We start from the raw sequence: 23,403 nt of genomic DNA on the forward strand, positions 1-23,403 counted from the left end.
TGGTTAGCATGACGTATCCAAACTTCTGAGCCAACTGACACCTCATAAACCACGTTCCCTTTCTTTCTCACGATCCGACCAGCTGTCCACGTAGGATGTTTACCACGATAGTCCATAGCAAGTACTTTTTGACCCACCGTGAACAATCGTCTTTGTGCCCCATGCTGTCGATTGAACTGCTTCTCTATCATCACGTTTCGTTGGGGCTCACGAGCTGGCGTCGGACGGATGACATCGAAATGTGTTCTTATTTTTCTGCCAAGTAACGCTTCCGCTGGGGAGACTCCATTTGTTGTCTGAGGGTTCGGTGTAGAACGGTAGATAAACAAGAACCTCTCTAAGATCTCTTCGGTGTCCCCCTCCACTCTTGATTTTTTTAGAGCATTTTTGAACGTACCAACAAAACGTTCTACCTAGCCATTCGATTGCGGATGGAATGGAGGTGTTCGGATGTGCGGGGCTGTCGAGCGTACTCGAGCTCATGCAAGGCCACAGGCAACGAAAAAAGTGTCTTTGGTACACTTAAACAAACAAGTACAGTAAAACAATAACTGGTACAATTGGTTACAGTAATAAATGTATCCATTACACCAACTGAGTACTCGTCACAAAAGAAGGTCACTACAGGCTCGTTCTGAAACAGAAATTACTGTTCTGACACATTCCTAATTGCCTGTAATCTTTTACCCATGCAGGCCTCATCAACTATATTGCTTGCCAACGTTAGAAGGTTAACTGCCTCTTGGATCAGTAATATATATATATACTACTTGGGCAACGAAACATGAAAGTTCAGCGAGATTCAGGCCCCGAACATATTTTGTATGTGGTGTGATTTAAACAGATGCACATCTTTTGGGACCATTTTTTGAACTCATCATATTGCATTCCTTCCTGCACAAGAAGGAAGCAGTTTGATTGACCACACTTGTGAGTATTGCCGACCATTTTAAGATAATTTACAGGGCGAAACTCGACAAACTACATAGGTTGACAAACGATGTGATAATTAACCAGATAAAGCGTACCACAAAACGGATTAAAAGAAAATTCCAAACCTTGGCCGAAATAATTCAAGCAAAAGTCGACAATCTATCGTTTCTATGAAACGAGTACATAAAAAACAAAGTTGATTCACAACAAGTACGAAATGAGTGAGAATAAACTCTACTCTTGTTTGCAATTTGGACCTTACACTGGGATAATTAATGACTAATATATACCTAGATGACCTGAAAACGTGGAAGTTAACCCCCCAACAGAGTTCAAATTCTTAAAATAACAGCAATGATTAGCGAAATATTGTGATTCTCTAGGAAATTCAGAATTGTATGACTTAAAATTCAGTAGGATGATATAAAAAGTTGAACATACACTGAGATTTAGACAAGGCAGCAAGAGTCTCAGTATTGAGATCAGTACACAAGATGTGCTTAAGTTGAACAGTGATTGAAACAAATAGTACTGAAGTATTCTTTGGAGCTATGATTGCACTGAGAAAATTACTCCTCAATTTTTGTTGGTTTTCAAAATTATGCGTTTCAAAACGGCGTGACCTTCGGACACCACTGTCCGCATGGTTTGATAGTTTTGTTGTCTTGCCAATTTACATATTATCAACCCTGAACTTTTGCTGCTTGTGTTTGATTACTATGCGTTCGTTCATTTAGATATAGTGACATCCAACAGTTGTGTCGTACATGTTTACAATATGGATTGCGTCTATTTTTATGACCACTTGGTGATGTACGTTTCCTATTATCAGTCCTTACTTTTTCAGATTTCAAAAAATTGATTATATCGAGTCCAAACTCAAAAATGAGGTACAGGGGCAGGATTTAGGATATCAAGCAAATGAAAATACGCTAAACATCGTATCCCAACTTTTAACTGAAGCTTTGAAAGATCGAGTATCGCTCGTGTGTCCTGTCAGAGTTAGCATAAAAGGCAAAGTAACTTCCGAACATTTTTGTAATTTCAGAAAGACCTCCATGGCCTAGGACTCAAATATATTGGACAACTCACTCATGCAGTCCTCACCAAAGGTCCTCCAAGTAACACTCCTGCTGGTAATGAATTTCGCCGGTTTTGGGGCAAAAAGGCTGAACTTCGACGTGTTGATGGTGATTTATGTGAATGTGTTGTGTGGAATAGTGGCTCTAATGTCTGTATGCAGATCATAAATTTTATTCTAGGAGAGTAGGTTCCTTGATGTTTTTCGATTAGTTTCCGACGCGTAATAACATAGATTGAAAACTCTTAGCTTACTCCCACCGAATTTTAGAGGTTTGCTGCCAAATATGTCCCACGGATTCGGCGAGAATTGAAACAAGCTTTTTACCGAATTAATGTAATATTAAATACTCGTTTCCTGGTCATCCTCCATTCTTAATTCGAACCGTCCTGGCTATCCAAGCTTTTGTATTTAGGGAGTCTGATACCTAGTCATCACTTTCCGCAATCCATTTTCATTTGGTAAATGGAATTAATCATGACTTAAACTATCCAGATTTTTCCGTTCTGTTTATTATTCCATTCAGGTACCAGGTCAACCAGACATGAGCAACGTAAAGCCAGGCATTTATGCACATGGGTTTAGGTTGCTACACCATATCAATGCAGCAAGACAAAATTATTAGGATTAATGTCAATGTAATATTACTAGTGGTGATAAAGAGCATTAGGCCTTAAAAGCACTCGAATAAAGAACACGAGGTATTTCTAAAACATATGCTAAAAAGGAAAACACTGAATGCACCTGGGCTGTTGGGGTGGATTATGAGCCATGTAACTTGAAAAATCAAAACACTAATTACAATAGTCTCGTTAGCTTAAAAGCCTGCCTGCAAAAATCATAAGACATGGCTAATACAAATCATGCAGCTATTTGTATTAAGTCATTTATTCTAAATCCTGGTAACACTATCCTTTCCTGAACACTGGCAAGCGATTTATCTTGCTTACTCTACCTTATTAACATTTGAGTGTTTAGAAAGCTGTAGTATAAAACAAAATCCAGTGTCGCAACAGAACAAAGTCCAGTCATGTACAATATATGCATTAGACTAACCTCATCTTGATGCATGTGTTCACTAAAACAACTTCCGATTCGGCCACTGTCTGCTTTCAGCTATCTAATGTGAGGTTAATAGTACAGTTCTCTCCGAATTTTGTGCTTATGTTGTTATTTGGACGAGTTTTTATCTATCCTCAGTCCTCAAATTCAAAGCTCGACGATCTTCGTTTTTATTATAAATAGATGAATAGTAGTGAATTAACTTATTTTCCAAGTACTTGAATATAAGCAGCATTCTGGGTGTGAATGTTAATGATACTATCCGGTTTTCCAAATTGTGGTGTGCATTTTGTGTAATTCATTTACCGGGTACAATGTACTCGAATTCGAGTGGCTAAAAGACAGCGGCTAGTGTGAGAACAGTAGTCATCCCTAAGTAAGAGTGTTGACAAATTATAGGGTTTTAATAGAACTGAAGTCTAGAAATTACACTAAATCAACCTGAGTTGCTTAAACGGTTATTTTGTGTTTGAAGCTATATTAAAATGTTGAAAACAAAACTGAATAACTAACCTATCAAATCGTTCAATTATTAGAAATAATGTAACGACCCAAGAAATGTGTTTTATATAGTTGTTGTTGTTAGAACCATTAGCAATCACCTACATGTAATAAAATCTTTATCTACTTAACTTCCTTTTCCTGTTTTATACATTGTATCTATTTTTTGCTCTAGGAAACTCCATTTTTCATCAAATGTTAACGTATCAAAGCCGTGGTATCACCTTCTGCCTAATCGTCTTGATCCATTTATAAGCTTGCATAGACGCAACCGAAAAGTCAGTTTAGTTGCCGCCTCACCTCTTCGTCTGATTAGAGCAATGGATAAACTCCGAGCGTTACTACGTGGATTAAATAATAAACTTCCCCTTAATATTACGGGGATTTTACCTTTATCATCAGCTTTTCGTGACACTTCAGTTTTCCCTCCTATATTGTCTTTTCCCATGGCTAACCAGTCACATCACGGAATAAAAAAGCCATATTTTCATACGGTTAAGTGGTTATTTAAAAATGCATGTTTCCCTGTGTTTCCATTGTATGGTGAGTAGTTTCGTATGTCATTTAGTTTTATAACAGGTATTTGTGTAATACTACTTAGTTGTGTTCTTATTTCTAATTTTTATTCACTAGATATCCGATCAAGTCATACGAACATAATAAATCACTAAACATACCAATTGAAATATCCTTTCGTACGATTGATATATTCACTAAAAATATTTTACTTCAATGCTGTCTGAATACTTATCTACCAGAAACAGACTGACAAAGTTACGGGTATTCACATACTGATCCGCTGAAGTATTACTCACGTTCTGTCGAATATTAGAATAAAAATGTTAATATTGAATGTTCCTTTCTATACAATGATAGCAACTCATGAGGTTAGAGTATTACAATATCTGATTGTTGACTAGTTAGTCTTATAATGGACAAAAACTTGAGTTGCAAATCTCCTGAATTTATTATGGATAAGTGATGATTATTCACAGATCCGAATAAATGACCCAAGCCCACAATCAACGAATATTGAAAGAGAGAATAACTTATCAGAAATATATACAATGACATGACATACTTGTATACAGAATATCTAAAAGAGTGCACGATTCTCCATGTCTCTATTTTTTTTCTCTTTCCAAATTTATTCCACAAGATTATGCCCCTTGAATAATATCTTCAAACCCTAATCTTTCACATACTTTTACTACTTCTACCACTATGGGATTTGAATCGACAACTGCATCTCTGTGTTAATGTGGTGTGTCAACTCGAACTGATATACGTACGTACGAAGTTCTATGTTGTGACTGACTGAAAAGAGTGCACAATCAATCAGTCAGCTACAACGTAGGACCAGGCACATATATGCATCGGTCTAAGTTGCCATAACCTCATTAGCACAACAAGATAAACACCGAATCCAAAGAAGCAGTTAATTTAATGGTGGTAATATATAAAAGAAAGATTGTATATAAGGATATAGTACAAGAGGAAACAAAGGTATTAAGCAATTTTAATCTCATAGTTTAAGGGAAGACAAAGTGTATACACCTACGCCATCTTGATCGATTCTGAGTCATGTCACACAGTCTCCAACCGTTGGTTACGATAGTCATGCAGACCCCAACCAAGTAGTCTTCATCTACCAACATGGCTCTGACTAGAAGTTAGTGGCTTCAAGCACTGATGCCACGTTTTGGTTTGGCCGCCCCCAAGTCTTTTCTAACCATTCCCTACACTAGTCAGCAAAGTGCGTCGTTGTAATCGGTGTTCAGGCATACGTAACACGTGGTCCAACCATCTCAGTCGATGAAGATTCACAACCTCACCAATTGATTTACCATCATTTCCTAATACCCTGCATCTAACCTCACTATTACTTAACCGGTGATCCCAGCAGGTGCGAGTAATATTTCTAAGACATCTGTGGTCAAATACTAGTAACCTACGAGTATCTTCTACTCTTAATCGCCACGTTTCGCAGCCGTAAAGTAGGACAGAACGAACTGCTGTGCAGTATACTCGTCCCTTAATTGATAGACGGATATCTCGTCTTCGCCATAGGTGACGTAAGTTGGCAAAAGCCAAACGAGCTTTTGGAATCCGTGCTGAGATTTCGTCAGATACCAACCCATTAGGGCTGATCAGAATTCCAAGATAAGTGAAGTTGTCGACGCGTTCGACTACTTCACTCCCTATCCTTAGTTCAGGTGTTGACGCAGGCCAGTCCTGGAGTAACAATTTACATTTAGAAGGGGAGAAACGCATTCCAAATATCTTTGCATTGTTACTCAGTGCTACCAAAAGACTGCATTTTATCAACGTCTTCACCAAATAGGACTATGTCATCTGCGTATTCTAAGTCGATAAATGGACCTCCTGAAAGGAGGTCAGTTCTTGAAAATTCATTCGCTGAGAGCGTTATTTCAACAGAGTACACATGAAAATGTCAATTATTATTGGATTCGGATTTCATAATCGTTATTTATTTATTTATTTGAACTTAAATATTGGTACAAAAGGGCACCAGATACATATGCACCACACAAGTCACTTGATTTGTGCATGGATGTGATACTACCTGGGTGCCCAGACTAAAGCAGGTGGTTTTCTTAGGGGGCAACACCCCTAATTCACAAGGCAGTGGAGCAACGTTAAGAGATGCAGTCTCATGGTAGCCGGTGACCAATAATTGGTTCATACGCCACTTGTTCCCTCAGGATACTGGGGCCCATGTGCACCATTGGTTTGGGATCCGAATTTTCCGATTCCCCATATCCACCAACCTAGTTAAAGCGCCGAAAATTCGCTTTTCGTCTTCTCAATTTCGTAAACAACACCCTCGCCACGAGGAGACAGTGAGTAGAACTTCCCTGTCAGTGATTGTATACGCGTGGCCATTTGAGAGCAATTCGAGGGGGGGGGAGCGGACTCTCCCCATCTTCGGTCATACCAAGGAATTCGGGGGCGGATTTCATATTCACAAACCAATAAATTTCAAGCATTATGATCGGACTCATTTCTTCCTTTTAATAGCAACCGACTTTCGGTCTTGACATGAAAAGACTTATTATATCCATTTTTTGTTTATGAAAAGCATATAAACGTTCGCCTAGGCCATCGCAAACACCTTTGAATGAGGTAACAGGTTGTGATGCATTATTATGAGGATTCTTAAACGTATAAATGATAGACCAAGGTTACTGAATATTATAAAACTTTACATGAGTAGTTTATAGTTTACTACTACGAAGCTTATAGGATATGATAAATGAAATGAATGCTTAATGACTTACAACTTCAAATACTTGTTTATTTATATCCAGCATATATGAACAACGTATGAGCAGTTATGGAGTGTGAAGATTATCAAGGATCACTGACCAAGTAACAAATATTTGGGCTCTGAACACCACACTTAGCTTCTAATAGTTGTTTCAGTAGGTCAAAGCGAAAAATCTCCGGAATGCTCTCATATCGTTTCTAAAGAATATTGTACTAATAGATCCTCGGCTCACTGTTTTTAGTTTTGCAGTTATTCCTCAAGAATAGTCATAGAAATACTCAGTCAGAACGTTATATGCATTTTTCTGCCATTAGTCTCTCCTAATAGCTGGTTTGTGCGTTTATAAAACATATCCTCATATACTGATTTGTATTTATTATTGCGATTGTGTCTACTCTAAAGGACTGATCTCATACACAGTCCAAAATGGTAATTATTTTACCATCCAGTTTACTGGTCTGATATAAAAACACAATCAGGCTGTAAATGATCATTTGAAATTTTTTCTGAAATGGGGATAAGTATTTATGGGTAAATAACTAGTTTCGCTGTCAACTTGATTTGCTGCATATATTATTTTTAGGTTAAAATAGCTATTTCCCATTTACATTTAACCAAATTAATTACTCAAGGGATTATTATTTTCTTTACTTACCATTTTTGTAAATAGAACATAACTTCACCCATAACACGCTCATATCTTATTTTTCTGCCACCGCATTTAAAGTGTCAGGATCAGTTGTAGATTGTTCTTGTTGTCATGAGTTTTTTTTTGGGGTCCTTTAACAGTCTGTAGTGTTTCAATAAGATGTAACTAAATCAATTCTGTTATATCTTGGTGAAAATTAAACTACGGGTAAGTTCTGAGAACTATTAATGGACTAATATTCCATATATATTCCTATTGTATAACTATCCAGTAACCAGATTGTGTATATTTATATTCCTCTTATTATAAGCTTCATTTTGACCCATGGATTATCATTATCCGATATACTGTTCTTAAGTTATGTTCAGGTTATTGATTACAGTCTCCCAAGTTTACAGCCACTTTTTGGCTTGATCTTGCATAAATGTTATTTCCTATTTTATGGTGTGATGCTGTCTGTTTAGCTGGTATATAAACCAAGTATTTTTGAAATAAATGATTCTCATGGTATAAGCTGTTATTGGCCTCTTGGACTTAAGTGGAGGGGCTAGGCGAACAAAGGACTAATAAGGACTCTAGGCTGCTCATATCGGTCGAATGTCATTGGTTTAGCACAGTACTAAGATTGAATAAATCGTATTTCCATTGGCAAATAGATCCCGAGACAATTAGCCGGGTTTAAATTCACAAAAAACTGTTGAAGAAAAATTTACATTCACTGATTTTGAACTCAACCCTGTCTACTTTATCAGGGATTATTTAATTAACACAATTTATAACTCATTTACTGAGTTGTATCATTACTTTTTACTGCTTAGCGAAATCCTAAATCGATAATTGTTCATTTTTTTTTGCCTTTTTCAAGTTATAATTCACTTGGAACAATCTGGAAGATGGCCAAACGACTTAGATGCATTCAGACATATGAAACGATTATTAGTGATTCGTATGCATGAATTGCTATCACCTAAAGGAATTCCATCTCATGTTACCGTCGATAATATGTTGGATATATTTTTAGTAAGTAAAGTGCAAAGTAGTATGAACATTTTCTAATGAATAAAGTTTACAATTTAAGTAAATTTATTTCTACTATAATGATACCGATAAGAAGTAATGGAAGACTCATAAAAATGAAATGAAAAGCAAAGTTAAATCAAATCTGCACCTCATAAAATACTCACCACTTAGTACAAAATGTGGTTGCATTGTGCTCTTTATGAGCTGAATTGTATTGAGTCATATGTAAATTTTAAACTATTATTTAATTTAATATTTTGACATGATTGCCATTAACTGTTGTAAAGTTGACCATGCTAATCAAGAGGACTTGGATCTTGTTCTCTTGTATATGTATTTACATGTGCAAGTTAGTCAGTTGTTTGTAGACTTCAATAAAAGCCATGCTCTTATCATGTCTGGAAACAGCCACTATGTCGTACAATCTATTCAGACATTATCTGAATTGTTTCTGATAAGTCTCAGTCTCCGATAAAGCATAAAATATTATAAATGGTTGTGCTATGTTACTTGGCTGTGTTGTAACCGTTAGATGCTATGCTTGAGTACATACCCCAGTAGATACCCCAGTAAATGGGATAACAAAGACAGTAATAGCAATCTTAGATTTCACATAAGATTTGCATAAGAATCTTCCATTATATTCTCGGTCCGTCCATTAGCACTGATTAGTTGAAGATGAACTGATCAACGTATTTTAATCGTATCCTGATCAGACCACTCAGTAGTTAGGATTTTATCCTATCAACAGTTTGAGGACTTAACCTCGCTCATTTATGTTAATGAAGATGGGTTTAAAATTTTAATATTCTTTTTCAATAATCACCTCCTCACTCTCTTGAACAAAGTTTGTACGCAGTTGATTTTGTGGGCTCTTGGGTTGTTGTTACTGTAATCGAGAATTTGATCTGTGTCGGTCGGCTTCCGATACATACTTAAGTCTCCAGTTTTTCTGTGTCGGTTCTAGTGGTTAATTCATCCAAGAATGGTGATTTGTTGTTTGACTCCTGTTTGATTGTAAACTTGATGTTATCAAAAACGTTGTTGGTCAGATTGTAGGTGTTGATGCCGCTCAGAATAACGATGAAAGCTCCATGACCAAACCATCCAGCTCAGAGAACAAAACCCCACCAAAATTATCCAACTGAGCTACAAATCTCCACACAGACTTGCATTTTAGCTACTATCTTTTCGTTTACTCTCTACTTGTTCTATGATGAAAACTACTTTCAAAGTAGCTACAGCTTCATGTTTACCAGATTCAACAGAAAGTATTTTGTATACCGGATTTTTATTTGATGCGTACATAAATTTGTTATCGCTCTAGATTTATTCTTTGATTGTAGCATGAACTTCGTAACAATATAATGACAAATAAAATTTCCTATTTGTTTATTTTTAGCAAGGATTAGTATTCCGAATTGTAATTTCACAGTCAAAAGAACTTAATTTAATTCAGAAATTAAGTAATTCTGATATCAAAGCAGATAATAAAAATAAAACAATTTCGGAGACTGATGATGGTAGTTCATTATCTACTGAAATGAATCCTGAAGCTGCTTGTTGGATTCGTCTGAATCAAAGTTTACCAACATTAGCTGGTACACTAAGTGGTGTTTCACGTACTTATGCACATGTGTTTCCTATAGCATGTCGATTAGCTAAACGTTGGTTATCAGCTCAAGGGTATCCAGTGATTTTATGTCCTTATGAATCGGAACTAGATGGCCTACATAATTCATCAGATTTTTTTCCACAACCTGAACAATGTTCGTCAGCCCTATCTACTTGGTGGTTAAAAGATGTTAATACAAGCAACAATGGTGGACGTATGACTGAAGTGGCTGTTGAATTATTAGTTCTTTATGCTTCGAAGCTGTGTGATTCTGTTGATTCAGAGTCGAAGGAAGCTAATCTTACTTCAATTGGATCACCTGTTGCTGCATTCCTACGATTTCTTGATTTATTGGCTACTTATGATTGGGAAAATGCTCCACTTCTAGTTGATTTAAATGAAGGATTTTCTGGTTGGTCTTCTCATTTTTTTCATACTTTTTCTTCTTAAACTTCGGAGTTTTACTATAAAGGTAGTCAGTTTCCCGTAGTTAAGAATGTGTGTACCGTTCGATAGATATTACAAACAGTTCTCCTGTCCTACAGGAAGAATAATTTCAAGACGAATTTATTTACTATTTTTTACAAAATCAACTGTATTACATGTTCTTCTAATAGATGATATCCACAAGGTTTTGTCGAGGTTCATAACAAAAGTCTGCTGTTCAAACGGTGATATGTAGCAACGTGTTTAGATTCATAATCTATTTCAAGATCACATAAGTCGATTCCAATTTAAACATTATCAGTTTGTATTGTTGTAGTTTTCGGATATCACGGGATTGACTATAGTGTTTCATATTGAGCCTTTGCACTATAATCCATTTGTTTACGTTTTTCGACATCAGACAGATCATATTCTAAGCCACTTATCTCCAAAATTACTAGAATTCGTCTTTTTTTTTATTACTTAATCAGTCATAATGTTGTCGTCGCCAAGTTAGAACTGTAAGTTATGTCTTCGATCTAAGTCACGAATAAGAAGTTCCCTTTCAATGATACCATTTCTTAATCTTTCATATTTTAATTCATTTTTACTACCCTTTGGGTACTACGTAACTTTAAATTCTGACAGATATTTAATGCTTCTGCTAGCGACTCGATAATTCTCTATTTTTATTATGGACCACTATGTTTAAAAAGTAATTGTAAATACGGTTGTGGGGCTATAGTAAAAGATATCGTCGAAAATAAAATCCTCTTCGCTGAGAGCTCTTCATTTTGTTTAATGACTCAATAGGTTGTTTCTTTAGTTGTTTTAAGGAAATTTATCAGTTTTGGCACTTAAAAATATGTAGCCTTTAACGTGAGATTGGCACAGTTCATTATTTCCAAAGTTTGTAATGTTATTCAGATCTACTACTTCACACACTTCATGTCCTACGTGCACTGGTAGTTTAGTGTTGAGTAATCAATGCTTCTGAGAAACTAGTAAATTCGGATCGATGTCGTATTGTGATGGCTAGATGTATTGTAGCATAATCCTCATAATGTAAACATTTTGTCACTTGTTTTATCCTCCTTTTCATGAGTTGTTTTTCACTGAGTTTTTACTTAAATAAGTGTGGCTCCTTCTTTATTCAATCTTTTATCTTTTAAGTGGATATTAACAAACGTCAACAAGCCCTGGATTTATTTCATCGTACACCTCGATGTAATTTACCCGCTTTAATCATATGTACTCCACTTGACACAACTGGAATAGAATGGACTGAAATAGGACCAAGTCGAGGAGGTCTAAGTGATTTGAAATTGCTAGCAGGTCAATCACGTGATTTACTTAGAGCTATGCTTGTTAGTAATGCTCCAATAAATGATTTGCTGGTAAGTAGTAACTTATTATTATTATTTTATATCTTGATAACAATCTTGGTGAATGGTTCCAGTGTTCTTTGTTAGTTTCGATCTAGACCAAATTAGCGATAAGTCAATGGTGATCTGTGCTCGGTAATTTGGAACTTTGTTTATCAATTATCAGGTTATAGATTTGTTCGGGACGCTATATACTATGCTATATCACTTGGTAAACGTCTTACTACGGTATTTTGATGTTTCCTCTGAACCTACGTGACCGCTCATTCTCGTATACTATCCAGTCATTCATCCAACCGTTTACAGATAACTCCTGATTAATCAACATACGTTATCGTTGTTTGAAGCTGGTTATGAATGAAGATGCTGATTTTCTTACGCATGTGGGCATCGTCAACCGCGAATGTGAACGCTTTCCGCTGAAGTCACTGACTGAAGATTAGTTTAAAGCCCTCATCCTCATCTGTACTCTCCAATCACAAAAGTTCAGTGACATTAAAACACGGTTACTGTGGCGATTTGACCAAAATCCCAATTCAACTCTCACTGATATTGCATACGAATATCATCGTTTAATTAATCTGCAACGCGACACTACAGTGATCTAGTGTGGCGGTTCCAATCAGCAACAATCCAACAACCAGATCTTCCCCTGCTATTTCTATCCCATCTCATCCGAGCTCAGTCCGACGGACGAAGACCAGTCCTCCTGCTCCCTACTAGCACTGTGGTGCATGGGATTATGTAAGAACCTGTCCGTTTAAACAACATCGTTGGAGAAAATGTAAATCTGTTGGTCACAATGATAGATTTTTTCAATAGAGGAAACTAAATCGGTCCATAAGTACTAGAAAACCTGTTTCCAGATCCTGCACAAATTCGTTAAGCTTATTAGCATATCCTGTCAGAGCTCAACTCCAGGTGAAGAAAAATTTGTTACCCTTAATACTAATGGGCATCCATTTCGATTGCAAATAGATACTACGTCAGACATTAACATCCTCTCACGGAAATTCAGTTAGTTTTCTCAGTGTATAATCCTTTATAATATTCGGGTGTCATTTCTTTGTCATTATCGTCTTTGTCGAAGTAATATTCACACTGTTACTATGGCTGGCAACTTGTAGTTAACACATTTAACTGTCGATCACTGAAGAAGTCATCAGTTTGAATGCTACCAAGTCTATTTCGATTTCGGCAGCTGGGCGTTACTACCAGCTCAAAAAGTCACAAAATGTGTAGATCGAAGCCTCGTATATAAACCCTTACTTGGCTACTGAGCCTCATCATTTTATATGTATCCAACTTAGTCAACATAAGAATTCATCCACTTCAAATAATTTAATTCAAGTATTAATCTTACATTAGAATGAAAATTCACTGAAGGAGTAGTTATTATTAATGAACTGTTGTTGACTAATTTGTTTTATCTAGTCTCGGACGTATTCAGTGATTTTTACCGGTTTTAATAAATGAACTAGAAAGTAGAATCTATAAAGTACGAACGACGGATTTATGTTGTGCAGTAGTAGTTATTCTATAGTTTCATATGTTCAGGGATATATATTTAGAGTATGTGTCCGTTATTTGATCTGGGCACCGTATTATGATGTAAGTCCTTTGTAGGACTTGTAAAATAAGTTAAATTTGCCAAACAACAGTTTTTGACTCTAATATAGGATTCACTCCAAGGAATCAAACACGAACTTGTAATGTATGGTAATTTTCAAGAAGATTGCAAGTTCAAACCATTAATTAGATTTAATTTCTTATTGATCCAGGTCATTTTTCGTCCGGTCTTTAATAAAATTGACATAGTACTCAATGTCAAAGCAAACATTGTAAATATTCGTCAATCAGAATCGTTACATGGAGTGTTGAAAAAATCACAGCTTGCTGTTCCTGAAACTAATAATGATAATGACTTACCTACGGAATTCCCAGATCCTGGAGCTCGTTATTGGCCACAAGGATACTGTTATGATCCATTGAATTGGTTTGTCAAATTATTGGGAGTAAGCAGCAATGTTATTACTTGATTTTTCTTGTTGTTTCGTTAACGTTGTCTAAATTCTGTCATTTCAAACTAGTAAGGTTTAGAAATGCTGAGTTATTAACATTGAATTAATTGTTAAAAGCGTTAAACATCTCAGCGTCAGTAATCCATTAGGTCTTAAGTGTGACAACGAGCAAAAACTCGGTTGATAAATGTTCCTTGTTTTAAAGTGTTGGAGTTTCCTAATTGTCATTCTTTTTCTCTGAAACATGGATTTATACATAATCTAAGGATACTACAGTGAAGAATTGGAACCTGGATGGAGTAAGCCTACAATTTTGTGGTAGCAGTGATACATAAAATGTAGCTATGTTGCTTTGCGTTTCATGCTGATTTATTGTAGTCTAGAATTCTAACCACTGGGTTGAGCGTACTGTTCTAAACGTCTAAGGACCAAACACCGGGCTAAGTCTAATTTCTTCTATGAATTTGATGAAAATCTTTGCCATCATTTTTAGATTTTTTTAGTCAATAGCAATTAACGCAACAACATCTGTACTAAACGCAATATTTGATCGTATTGACTAATTATCAGTAGAGTCTGATTATACACAGTTTCACAGTATTTCTCGTATTGATCTCCTCACCAGAAGGTCCACTTATCGACTTAGAATACGCAGATAACAGACCTGTTTGGTGAAGACGCTGACAAAATGCAGAGTCTTATGGCGGCTTGAACTGATGCATATGTGTGCCTGGTCCTATGTTGTAGCTGATTGAGTATTTCTCATGTGTATGCATGTTAGAATTCATGATTTAGATTTTGCTGACGTTGATGCATTATTATATGTAAGTTCAAGGCTTTCAAAACCAAACTAATTAAGTTACACGATGTTCTCACAAACCTTTCGTATACCTCATCATACGATTTTCCCGTTATTTAGAAAAACGTTTTGTGATACTCTGACAAACAACATTCATGCATAAAGTTACCAAGAGTTGATCTATTTTATTTAAGGGAACTGTATGTTTATTAGTTATGGTATTCAACATATAGAAATCCGTAATTAGTCACGGACGATCTAGGTTTGGTCTCTGTGTATGTACTTTTTCATGTTTTGTTCTTTTGACTGGTTTTTATCCAGTGGTGTCCAAAAAGCTTGGCATTTGAATGGGATATGCCATCGTCTTTCTGTAAGCCTAGCGGTAAAATAATATAGCTTATCTATTAGAAGTGGTTACCTGTTTACCTATAATCCTTGTTAGAAATCAACATTATTTTCATTGATATTCATCTCTGTTACATTGCAAAACTACTGTACAGAAAAATCCTCCGCCTCGCTAGAGCTGGTGGGCTTTTGGCCCCAAATACCCTGGTATAGCCGAGGATGGGGGGAGTCCGCTCTCCCTCTCGAAATGCTCTCAAATGACCACGCGTATACAACCACTGACAGGGAAGTCTTACTATATTCTCGTGGCGAGGGTGTTGTTTACGAAATTGAGAATACGAAAAGCGAATGTCTGGCTCTTTAACTGGGTTGGTAGATATGGGGAATCCAACTAGTGGAGTTGGAAGATTCTGATCCTAAACCAATGGTGCACATGGGCTCCATGATCTTGAGGAGACGAACGATGTATGAACCAATTATTGGTCACCGGCTACCATGAGACTGCATCTCTTAACGTTGCTCCACTACCTTGTGAATTAGACCTTCGGGTCAAAGGCTCGGGGTGTTGCCCCCTAAGAAAACCACCTGCTTTGGCCTGGGCACGCGGGCGGTATGCTAGCCGTTATACAAATAAAATGGAATTTGTGTGGTATATATGTATCTGGTGCCCCATCGTATCAATATTTATGTGTTCAAATAAATAAGTAAATTAAAAATTTTGTAGTATCAGATTTATAACTCTACAATTCATACACCTAGTAATGTAATCATTTTCACTGAAGAAATTAACCACCTTTTAGTATATTTGGATTGTGGTTAGCAGCGGGATCCAGGACATGGGTTTCCTCTTAACAGTTCGCTCAGTGTCCATAAGTGCTAAAAGAAACTGATCATTTTCTTTTCTTAATATTAGCAGCAGGATGAATTCAGCAACTTCGATTTTTGTTCTTATTTGGGCTGTTCTAATTCCTTAAACTGCTGTGTATGATTATTTGCTAGTAAAAACGAACATACAAAGTATTTTATCTTTCGACATAATTCGGTATTTTAAGAAAATATTATTATTTTGACGGTGAATGTTCAATATTTCTGATAATGTTTTTTACTATTTGTTTACCTCGTCAAGTTACGTTTAGGCAGGTTTTTTGAAATCCGTTGGGATCGTCATGGCGGAAATTGGATAGCACTACGATGGCGTCCACATTTCATCCAAACAATCAATTCAAAAGATCGTGTTACATTAGTTCAATCAATATTCAGTTCTGATTTGTTGGATGGTTTAACTCAACATGCAGAAGGAGGTCAACTTACTGATTTAGTTTGTAGTAAACCATCTGATCTACCTCTTGTATATAATGATTGTTCATTGGTAAATTTATTGTCTGTATGGGCCAATAAATTTATTGACTTGCCTATTAATTATAATAACTTGACAAACGGTATTAAAACCAGCAAAAAACGAAAACATAATATATCTGAGAAGAACACGACGAAGTATATGAAAAACAAAAAGAAAAGAAAACTAAAAGAATAACTGAATTGATGTACCGATTATTATATGTAAATAAATAATTAGTTGATATTGAATTCTATGTGTCCGTATGAGATTTTGTCCAACTCTGATATATTACCGAGTTATTATTGATCAGTTCAATCATTCAATTCTGTTATCTCTCTCCAAACTTTGAATTCTTTTCACGTTTGCTTTGTCAAGATGATCTGTAGTCAATGGGATTTTGTTACCATGTACAACTTCATCTATGAGTTACGTCTCTTGTGTTATAATAGTTACTAACCCCTAGCTACTCAAACGTTGTTAACAAAGAGAACCACCACCTTACCTCAATATATATAGTGCAAGCAGTGTCGGGCCACCTAGACTGGTGGCCACATTGCAACGTGATCGATAGCATTCGATCAGCACTGAGGACTTGACATGCATGACATTGATCACCACCCAGTGATCAATCAATTGTGAAAGAGAACTGCTTCCAACATTGAGTATGTTCTTTTTAAAAATCAATTTCTTAGATCACTGAGATCTTTTCCTGTTAACTTAATTAAGAATGATTAGATACGACTGACCAGTGATATTTGCTATATGGTGATACGCAGTCGGTCCAAATCACTCTTAGTTGGTAATCAGTTTCCACAATTGCATCATGCATTTCTCACCTAAACGCAAAGTACTTCTGCAATATTGTCAGGAACATGTGCTTGGTCTCTGTGATGATCCATTAGTTGTCCAAACGTTCGTGTATTGAGGTAGTTGTTGTAGTGTTGGTCACGGCGTGACATACGAAATCAATCTACGTCTAGCGAAAACCATAGCTGACACACGGTCGCAACATCATGCTAGTAATGAAGCTTGGCAGTGTGCGTCCAAGCTCAGTAGCTATAGTTCATTTAATGTCAGCATCTAAGAAGAGCAACTTTGACGGCTTGGTCATGTTTTAGGAACGTCATCCTAGCTAGTTTCATATCGCGCATTATTTACCGACGATATGACTAGATTGAAAAGTCTGAGAGGAGGTTAATCTATGGCATTGCTTCGTAGTATGAAAAATTATTGTGTAGGACCGGGATCTGTCGGCCAACCATTACTCCTCAGTTGTGGTCCTACAGCTCACTGACTTACGACGTTAGATATACTTCGGAAAAAAAACCCAATGAACATCCTGCTTTAGTTTTCAATCGCATTCTTCATAATAATAAAATAATTATCCTTAGTTGTAAGATGTTGCTCTCGTCTGTGTATTCAGCTAAACTACATCTAAAATACCCCAATATCACGGACTGGTTGAACTTAGGTATTAACACTTATGGATGCCGACTCGGTGGTCTAGGTATTAAGTGTACGTGCGAGACCGAAGGTTCTGGGTTCGGTTACCACGTGGGGAGTCGTGAATGCCCATTGCCGAGGAGTCTGTAGTAGGGGCTGGTGCTGTGTCAAGCTCACATAGGTTATTCTAGCTTCTCGACTGACCAGCCTATTTATTCTCAGGCCACATTTTTACCCTGTCACTTATTCGCTTATTAACGCTGAGTGTTCACTATATAGTCGTACGTGCTAATTACTTACCCTATTTATTGTGCCTGTAACGTATCTTTGTTTGACTATAAATATTGAGTCATGCTTCGTTAAATCGAGTTGACTCACATGCTTTCTCCGCTGCGCGTCATTTCGTCTCTCTTCTCTTTCTTTGCCTCGTTTTTTCTGATCGTCTGTCAGGATCAACGATTGAATGAAATATACGAATTCAAAATCCGTTCTCGTATTTGACTTATGTGATAACCCGAGTGAAGTCGATAATTATATAAGAGGATCGGCGGTATGTATATTTCTATAGCAATTGTCAATATGAACTTATTGGAGTCAGATATCAGTCCGCTAAAGTTCTATACTAGGATGAAATGGCCGACTAATACTTGCTTACGCTTGTTACTCCCAATGTAGCATCGGCTACCGACCAGCATTCTCCAACCCACTCTGTTCTGGGCCTTTCTTTCTAGTTCTATTCAGTTGTTCATTCTTCCCATATCTGTTTCCATTTCTCCGCGTAATGTGTTCCCTGGTCTCCCTCTTCTTCTTTGACCTTCAGGATTCCATGTGAGGGCTTGCCTTGTGACGCAGTTGGGTGCTTTCCTCAGTGTGTGTCCCATCCACTTCCAGCGCTTCTTCCTGATTTCTTCCTCCGCTGGAGTCTGGTTTGTTCTCTCCAAAAGTAGGTTGTTGCTGATAGTATCTGGCCAACGGATCCGAAGTATCTTGCGTAGACAACTGTTAATAAACATCTGTATCTTCTGAATGATGGCTTTCGTAGTTCTCCAAATTTCCTCCTCATACAGTAGAACTATCTTGACATTTGTATTGAAAATTCTCATAGATAACAAAATTGAGATAAAGATAAAAATATAGGTTACGAAACAACGAATGATTGGTCCCTTCGTCTACGCCTAATTGAGATAACTGTCTTAGATTCTTGATTTGGTAATGAAACAGTAATCCGAGCTTCTGTTCAAATTATATTTTAGTGACTACAAATCAATCTGCACTTGAGGACAGAAAAAGTCTAGGTAATTTAATTGTAGTGAAGAGAAAATCTTTTGTCAGTTCATACCTAGCACAACACAAACATATGTTATGATGACAGACAACTGAGGTTGTTTATTTTACAAAAATATAACTATTCTTTTTACCTCCCTTAATCACAGTGCATTATAAGCAACATAGAGCCTTGTAGAATGTGTTAGCCGAAGTTGCTACAACATGTAAGTATAACGAGAGGAAATCTACGAGTTAATAAAAAAGAGTTAGAAACAATGTTGTATTAACGGTATAAAGGAAGTCTAGATGTTGTCAATGTGGTTTGGGAAGAGGGAATGGAAAGGTATGAATCAGTAGTGCAACTGATGATATAGAGGAGGATAAAGCGTGAATGCATCTTCACTAAAGTAGCTGATTATGAGCCATGTCATCAAACCTCTCCATCCACTAATTGGTGCTATTGCACGGACCTCAATCAGGTAGTCTGCATCTACGAACATGGTTCAATCCAAAAGTTAGTGACTTTGTGGATTGATGCTATGCGTTGGTTTGGCCGCCCATAGCTATTTTCCAGTCTACTAAACCAGCAAACTTTACCCATCGAGGTAGTTGGTGGTTAGCCATACGTAACACACCCTAACTAATCAGTTTACCATCTTTGCTTAGTACCCCTCCCTAACCTCCATGTTGCTCACTCAGTCATCCCACGCGACTTGAGCAATGTTTCGAAGACATTTATGATCGGAAACCTTCAATCTAAACATGTTCTTTACTTTCACAGACGATAACCTATAGCTGTAGTGTAAGATCGACCGACACTGTGCCCGTCTTTTAGTCGAGTAAAACGCATCTCACCTGCACTGCAAGCGATTCAACCTGGCAAACGTTAACTAGGCATTCTGGATCTGTGCTGACATTTTATCAGCCACCAACGGATTAGTGGTGAAGATACTTCCAAGATAAGTGAAGTGGTCAACACACCACAGGGAGAGAAACAAATCCCAAATATGGCTATACTGTTATTCAAGATGTTCAGGTAACTACACTGGGTCAGTGACTTCACCAAATAGGACTATATTATCTGCGTACTTCATTACGATAATTAAACCTCCTGTCAGAAATCAAGCCCCTGAAAGTTATGTGAAGAAAGTATTACTTCTATGAGAATATTTTTGATGGAATCAAATTAAGAGAGACAGAGGACAGTCCTGAAGAATATCACTTTATATTATCGATTCTCTCTATAGGATTCATTTTAACCAATAGTGTTTGAGTACAGGGCTTTCACAAGATTGATATACTTCTTTGGTACACTTCTTAGTGACCACACTGTCACAAAACCTCTTGGTTAACGAATTCAAATTCCGTCTTAGGGTCAAAAGTACAATTGTAGTTGGAAGCCGGTAAGTATCCTTGTATTCTAAAAGCTGAGGAAGGTTGAATATTTGATCAATATATCCACGGCCAGGGCAGAAAGCAGATTGATTTTTCCAAGCATAAGATGATTATAGAGGATGAAATTTAGGTACTATATTAGTTAAATGGATTTCCTCTATCTTTGTTATCAGTGAATCGTAATGCTTTCTTATGAACTAGAACTGTCAGAGATTAAGAGTGATCAAGTGGGGTTAAGTACGGTTCACAAACTCTCTTTAAATTTAGTTAACTCATTCACCAATATTTGAGTATAAGCCACACTGTGTAAGAGCTGTTGATATCACGTGGTTGTCTAAACGGAAGTAGGTGGAGGAGAGTTCGATCCTGGGACTTATTGGCCGAAATTCGTTCAAGCTCTAGCTACACTACTAAAACTGGACTGAGATTCTCAAAGATACGTAGAGTCAGTCTATCAGATTTTGCTGCATTAAGGTCGTTTGAAGATAGCATGTAGCATATAGTTCAGCTATTCCTTAGTGTCCTATCGATCTTCTAAATCCCTTGGATTTAAAATGGATAATTGCTCTATCTTCCACCGAAATGGTCTAACTAATATCTGACTTCTCAATACCAGTTTCATTGATGAGTTTAAACATTTGTCGGGTGTAACATATTGCCATTGCCTTTTGGATGTATTTTTCTTTCGTCACCTACTACTGTTCACTGTCACTACGTAAACTTTTCATTAATCTATATTTGAGTTACCGTCGCTCTTCATCATTTTGCAAGCCTGTTGGAATGAATTTTTGAGCTTCTATCAATTTAGTAGATACCAATTAACCCAGTAGTCTTTTCTAACCTATGTGTCTCAGTAGGTTGTAGATGTCACTGTTTTCGTAACATACTAAGCTTCATTGACATGAACTTTTCTCCCCTAGTTGACTGAATGCTTGGTTGAATAATCACTGAATTCATTCTCAACCTTTTCATTTTTGAATCAATATCCAAGGGACCCTTCTGTTGTAATATTTTTTGATGTCCAGTAGGGATTCATGGAAATGCTCGTTTGGGAGTTGGTCACCATTATATGTCCTGTTATTTGGGATGCTAAAAGACCCATCTAATTGTTTTTCAGCTTGATTTGGCCTATCAACTGGGTCGCTGAGATTACTTACCAGGATTCTTATTATCCAAGCACTTGGTTATCTAGAGGAGGTAGGAACTCTTGTAAAACTCATATTCACTCCATCTGAGTTGGATTCAGTGAAGAATACGTAAAAACAATAGGAAGTCAACGACATGTCTTTCCATCTTTCAGATTTTCTATTGTAGGCCGGTCACACTTGGCCATTTTGTCGGTAGTTCTAGAAATGCTAGTTTCATATTTTTCAGACCTTACTGCTATTTTTTAAATCTATCCTCTTCTAACTCTTTACTTCTGTTATGGTAAGGCAACAACAATCAGTACTGTGTAAACTAAAATTTAGTGTTATGGAACATGCACATTTTATTTCTAACCGAGATCATTTTTAACTCATCTTTTTATATTATTGTTATGAATTAAGAAAGGGCCTTACGCCAATTCGCTAAGATTTTATGTCCGTCTTTTGTCACGTGGGTTATCCGCCAATCGGAATACGACTAGTATAATTTTAACACTGTGCCAAATCAATGCCGTTCAACTGGTATGAGCAGTCTAGCGTCCTTATTGATCCCTTGTCCACCTAGCCCTTCCAATTGAGTCCAGAACACCAAATGCAGTTTCTGCTATGCAAATCATTTATTTCAAGTATACTCAGTTTATATACCAGACAGAGAGATGGCATCACACCATAAAATGGAAAATAATATTTGTACAAGATCAAGCCGAATGTGGCTGTAAACATGGGAGACAGTAATCAATAAACTGAATATAATTTAGCGACAGTAAATCGTATAATAATAATCCATAAGTCAAAATGAAGCTTGTAATGAGATGAGTATAGATATACACAATCTAATTACTCAATAGTTAAACAGTAAGAATAATAGTCCATTAATAGATCCCGGAAGTTTCCCGTACTTACGTCCTCACTAAGAAATGACAAATATGATAATTTAACATGTGAGTAGATTGTGATTGAAACTTGATTGATATCTCATTGCTAATAGAACATTCTAATTGGTCAGTTAAAAATCAAAGCACATAGAAAACAAACACACACATACATGCAAAAAAGATTAGGTATTATATTTTGTATGTGTTTTAATGCGTGTGTTTGTCTGTCTAATCTTTCCCCCCCCTTAAAAAATTATTAACCAATCAAATTTTAATTTGAAGATTATATAAGTACTCTAATCACCGAATGAAGACTACGCAACAATTTTGGATGAACATGATATGGAGGTCATTTTGTGAAAATTAAATTAAAACATTTTTTTCTCATTTTACATCATATAATTATTCATTGTATCCAAGATTAGAAAAAAAAATGGTCAGAGGTAGTGCACGAATTAAAGCTGGTGGTATCAATATAGCACAAGATGGTCCACAAATTATTAAACCTTTAACATTAAATATGAGTTTATTTCAATTTTTAACAACTGGTTATTTTGAAAAAGATCTATTGACTTATTGTGCTAATCGTCTTACTGAATATTCATGTATATATTGGCTTGATCCTACAATGAATGGAAATAGTGATTCAATGGAATTGAATTCAATGTTTACAACAACGACTAGTAAGTTTTTTTTCAATAACAAATAATGTTTATTCTAAAATTTTCATAGTTTAAATTATGGGTTAATTTTTAAATAGATAACCACCGAAAACCAGTGTGGTCTGGTGGGAGGGGGCTCTGTGGGTGGG

General features: G+C 36.5%; 2 protein-coding genes across 2 annotated transcripts in view; both read left to right on the forward strand.

The window, feature by feature from the left end:
• Positions 1 to 1,711: 1,711 nt before the first annotated feature.
• On the forward strand, positions 1,712 to 16,663 carry Smp_149070 (nucleolar rna-associated protein, putative; the record flags this gene model as incomplete). Its single annotated transcript, XM_018791114.1, is given in 10 exon segments — positions 1,712 to 1,746; positions 1,781 to 1,952; positions 1,982 to 2,199; positions 3,753 to 4,120; positions 8,384 to 8,542; positions 9,941 to 9,984; positions 9,989 to 10,565; positions 11,753 to 11,976; positions 13,746 to 13,979; positions 16,256 to 16,663. Coding segments are annotated over 10 exon segments (2,439 nt in total).
• A 6,362-nt stretch (positions 16,664 to 23,025) lies between these two features.
• Positions 23,026 to 23,403, forward strand: part of Smp_149060 (hypothetical protein) — a gene marked incomplete at both ends in the record, with an annotated part of 4,608 nt that continues 4,230 nt past the window's right edge. Inside the window, one exon of the mRNA XM_018791115.1 lies at positions 23,026 to 23,275. Coding sequence (XP_018645634.1) covers positions 23,026 to 23,275 — 250 coding nt within the window. The remainder of the gene's footprint in view (positions 23,276 to 23,403) is intronic.

Source organism: Schistosoma mansoni (genome assembly GCF_000237925.1).
Source record: "Schistosoma mansoni, WGS project CABG00000000 data, chromosome 4 unplaced supercontig 0032, strain Puerto Rico, whole genome shotgun sequence".
NCBI lineage: Eukaryota > Metazoa > Platyhelminthes > Trematoda > Strigeidida > Schistosomatidae > Schistosoma > Schistosoma mansoni.